At 47.4% G+C, this 5,027-nt stretch overlaps 1 protein-coding gene across 1 annotated transcript; it reads left to right on the top strand.

Moving 5' to 3' along the window:
* Positions 1-659: 659 nt before the first annotated feature.
* EV420DRAFT_1735783 (ankyrin repeat-containing domain protein) lies at positions 660-2,789 on the top strand (the record flags this gene model as incomplete). Its single annotated transcript, XM_060480018.1, has 7 exons — positions 660-769; positions 820-1,099; positions 1,204-1,255; positions 1,383-1,554; positions 1,614-1,884; positions 1,952-2,630; positions 2,665-2,789. 7 exons carry the CDS (start codon positions 660-662, stop codon positions 2,787-2,789), a joined length of 1,689 nt encoding a protein of 562 aa, XP_060323121.1.
* Between the last annotated feature and the right edge of the window lie 2,238 nt (positions 2,790-5,027).

The following is a 5,027-nucleotide window of genomic DNA, read 5'->3' on the forward strand; positions in this document are numbered from 1 at the left end:
CGGGTTGGAGGCTTCGACGGGGAGAGTTTCTTCGGAGACTGGCTCCTGGTTTCGTCGGTGCTCGTATCCATATAGGAATGCGAGGTAGGCTATGGCAATAAAGCCTTGGAGTCCAAAGAGGTCGGTGAGGTACTGTTCGATAGGGTTCATTCGTTACTGTTTGTCAACGTGGTTGTTGATGAAGAGTAGGAAAGTCTCAAACTAATTGTTAGCGACCGATTTCACAAACAAGATCAAACAACTCAGCGTGACTCGCAGCTTCAGTCAGGCGCTGTATGTTGTCCGCAGGTTTGCGTTAAGGAGGCTATCGCTTAGTTGAGCGAGAGGGAGTTCAGACTAAGTTATCGGGTGAAGAAACTTTAGTTTCGAGACTGAGGTTTAAGAGCCTGCAGTCCGGGCTACTTAAATACAGTTTGGGTCGTGCTAAAATATACTACAAGTGTCTGCAACAGTGCGTTAAACACCAAGACCCACATGGTGAATGCGATCAGGTCCGGAGAACTAGCATAGCAGGATTACGATGGAGACGATAAGATAAGATAAAGCATGAGATCGTAATAGTCCGTCTCCTTGTGACATCGAGAATCTTCGACAAGATAAGACTGCTGTTTGAGAAAGATACAAAGTTGGATATTCGAGCCGCTGATGAGGATATCGACATGTTTGTTACGAAAAGGCTCTCCCGAGGTGACCTTGCCAATCTCATTGGCAAAGACGATGCTCTGCGCAAAGAGATATGCACTGGAGTCACGACAAAGGCTGATGGCATGTACGTTACCCATGTAGTCGCATCTTTACACCCACTGACCAAGTATGCAGGTTCCTTCTGGCAAAGCTACATGTGGATCTACTGGCCCAGACTATAAGTCGCGGTAGGCTCCGAGAAGAACTGGGTAAACTGCCAAAAACAATAAATGGCATGTTTGATAAGGCACTTACTGAGAGAGTGAATAAGCAGGGAGATGATAAGAAAAATCTTGCGCATGCGATTAGGGATGTGCACCGTATCCGTAGTATGGTGGTTACGTACGGTGTATACGGATACGGGTCCATATCGTGGATGACTTTAACGAACCCAAAATACAGCCGTATTCATACGGTTTGAATACGGTCATTGAGGAAGGGACAGAGAACTATCTTATTCCATAAAGGTCAGTACCTATGACCTAAAAGAAGCATATAGTACTCACACTTTGGCACCAGATATCCATCGTCGTCGTCAAAGTGTCCGTATACGGACAACGGTACGGACACGGTACGGATATGACATCAACCGTACCGTACTGTGGCCAATAATTTTTATACGGTCTACGGTCGTATTGCTACGGTCGTATCCGTAACGGTACGGTGCACATCCCTACATGCGATATTTGGCTGGGTAGCCTTTGCCAGGCGCCCTTTGACTGTGTTGGAGCTGTGGCATGCATTGGCTTTGCAATGGGGTACAGAACCCTTTGAGCCCGACAACCTCTGTGACATTAACATTTTGGGAATGTCTGTGCTGGGACTTGTTGTCATGGACGGGACATACAGAAGCTCAGGTCCTTTTCAAAAGTCAGCGCCTACAATGAGATTCGTGCATAAGTGTTAAGAATCTAATCCTTCCCGCATAGGCTGAAGATGAATTTGCTAGATTATACAGTGCAGGAGTATTTTATATCTCAACAAGACAGACTTTTCCCTGACATCCAAAAGCAAATTACACTCACCTGCCTGATGTATATGCGTAACCCTGCCCTTCACATATCCAACCACTCCCACCGAAACCCCATTCCAGGGCCAATTCCGGGGCCAATTGCATACATTGTCATAGGTTCCGTGGCATTCATGACCAAAAAATTAATTGAAGAGTATCCGTTCCTCGCCTACTCCACCTGTTTCTGGGTATATCACGCTCACGGAGCAGTGGAACGTTTGTTGGAAGATGAAATCATTGCATTCCTCAGTGTAGCACGTCATAGACAAGTTGCAAACACTTTCCGAAAGGGCAACATCGAATCCCGGCCCAGACTACACGGCACTTCACTCTGCAGTGCATTATGGTTTGGTGCACATCATGAAGGTTCTTCTGGACCGAAGAAGGCCCGATCCTCATGAACCTGAGGCAGTGAAACTGCTCCTGTCACGAGGCGATGTCGACTTCAATCAGGCTGACCCGGAGACAGGACGTACACCACTCATGGAGGCAGCACGTGAAGGTCATGAAGAGATGGTCAAGGCGATCTTGGACTTCAGAGAGTCAGCATTATTCCGTACCATTTATGATGCTCATCAAGGAGTATTTGGGACCTTGCCTGCGACAACTGGTATCAATGCTGCTTTGAATAACAAAGGAGCCGATTCCCCACTTCCCATTGCTATGCATTATACCCGGTCTGACACACCCTTGGGACGAGTTGATCCAGATGCCCAGTCACCTTTGACGCAATGGACACCCTTATTTTATGCCGCAGAATCTGGGCACCCAAATATCATTGAGATGCTATTACAGACAGGTCAGGTTGATGTGAATAGGAGGGACCACGAGGGACATACCGCCCTTATGGTTGCGGCTTATTACGGAAGAACATCAGCTGTCAAAGCCTTACTGGCAAGCGCAAGAATTGATATTATGGCAAAAGACGATAGTGGTATGACTGCATACTATCATGCAGGTCGTGGTAGATGGTCAGGGGGGGATTCATGAGACGGTAGTAGTACTTCTCGAAGAAAAAGGAGCTGTGGTTAAGGATGGTGATTATCAACCTACCTATCTGACGACTGCCTACCTTCCCAATGGGCAATTATAGCGTAAAGTAGATGTTACGACATCTCAGTACCATTGTTTAAGGGGGGGGGGGGGGGGGGGCAGTGGCTATTGTTTGTATAAAACATTCATCTCGATATCTTGTTAGCATCATATATTTGGCCCTAGAGTAAGTCTCTGAGCTATCCTGATTTCTTGTCAAGGTCGAGTAATTAGAGGCGGGGGCAGGGCACTGGTCAGGGCTATTCAGGCAGTCGTGGTGGACCCAGGTGAGATCAAGCACTCTTTCCGTCTCCCCCACTATGCAACGACTCTTGCATACACCCACAAAACCCCTCTCAAATTCCAGTATTCTTCATTTGCCTAGCAAATTTTTTTGCTCGACTGAAGACACACAAGCAAACAAAAGTTCTTCTCCTCAATCAAGATTTCTTGATGCCGAGATTCCTCAATTTGCAGCCCCAACGGTGGTGGCTCCTCAACTTGAACAACGCTGGGGCTTGGTTCGCATAGACGTCACACCAACGTTGAGCGGAGGATGGTATGGGAGGCGGGGGTGGCTGTGGTTGGGAAGAGAGCGACGCGTCGGCGACTGTAGGATGTAGAGGATCAGTCGTGGAGAGCTCAAGGATATCAGTGACTCGGAAGATGGCTGACCGTGCCGAGAGCGGTTGTTGCCCTATATATAAGGGGTGCCGGCTTGCACTCGACCAAAAGAAGTCTACTGCGACTTCTAAATTTCACGGGTGTGGCAAGCAGATTCTAGCATTAGGTCTCCTGCTCGGGGGTATGTCTACCATCCTCTTATTGAGGCTATTTTAATTAGTAAGTCGTAATACAGCAGCCTAGCCACCTTGGTTGAGAAGGTCATCAAGGAACATATATCGCTGTTACATTCCAATGATTCCGAGGAGAAGGCCTTCACACATCTCCTTGACATGCCGCCATATCCTCGTTTGTTGATATCGGCAGCCCTCGCCAGCATTACAAGAAATCCGTTCACGCTCAAGTCACTTTTCCTCTGCAGTCTAACCGCAATGTTGGGGCTTGATAGCGAATCCTGAGTATCGTGACTACCGGTAAGCGAGCCATCGGTTTGGTTAACAGCTACCTAACTAATATATTCCTCAGGTATAATATTCGGCCCTCGTTGATGGGTATCAGCTTCGTTGTTACTGGTAGGTAAGCTGGTCATTGTTACATTCAAAGTTCAAACTGTTAACTTTTTACTCTCTATCTTAGGCTTTTTTCACGTAGGACAACGCAACCAGATTTTGACTGGAAGAGCAAGGTACGTACATTATCGACTAACCGTTATTGAAAAGGTACTCATCACAGGGGTGCTGGGCTTTTTCTCGTCGGCTAAGCCTTTGGGAGAAACGAGGCTATAAAGTTAAAAGGTTCCGAGGCGTGACCTTGGAATACATCCCTAGGTTTGACAAGGAGTTAATTGTAGGACTACCTAGCTACAATCTCGGTTGGGAAAGCAATGCAAAGAAGCATTTGTACGAAGATTTCATAGCCAGATTTGAGAATGTGCTCAACATGGACCGAAAGTCAGGTTGTATCCAACCCTAAAGAAGCCATGTGAATTAGCCAAGTACAGCTATATACTTCCACCATTACTTCCAGCACCTGACGATATAGTTAAATAATATTCAAAGCAATTCGAAGAAGCATTTTGTACGCACAAGATTTCATAGTTGGTTTTAACAACGTGCTCACCGCCATTGAAAGTTACGTTACATCCGGCCCTAAACAAGAAGACATTAGTCGACTACAGTACCTGGCAAATCGCAACACACAAGCGAATGCTCGTCTTCCCTGGTATTCTAATATTATTGAACATGGCCACGCCATGGTACAGCGGTATCCGATCCTCCTCGTAGCCGCCTTCAACCGGCCTCCTGCCAGCCGGGATGAATCCGTAAGACGTGGTTACAAATTCCATGGTATCGGGATCGAACGGGAGTAGATCGTAACGCCCATTATGGGCTACCTCGCGACCTCCAAGGGGACTGAGCAAGGGTCACGTAGATAGGGCCCGATCTTGCATGGATGGACGGATTTATCGAAGATGGCGGAACCAAAGTACATTGGGGATCCGTCAATATCATAGCATGGGGGTGGTCCAGTAAGATCCTGCGGTGGGAAGGTAGTAGAGGGACGAATGCAATGGAATACGGAAGCCAGAGCTTGAGGGCTGTTGGATGGGCGCCTGGGATGGCGCGAGTTGCTGATCAATACCGGGCTGAAACATCTGATCTGGGAGACAAGGGCA

This window comes from Desarmillaria tabescens, assembly GCF_030435595.1.
Source record: "Desarmillaria tabescens strain CCBAS 213 chromosome Unknown EV420scaffold_91, whole genome shotgun sequence".
Classification (NCBI taxonomy): Eukaryota; Fungi; Basidiomycota; class Agaricomycetes; order Agaricales; family Physalacriaceae; genus Desarmillaria; species Desarmillaria tabescens.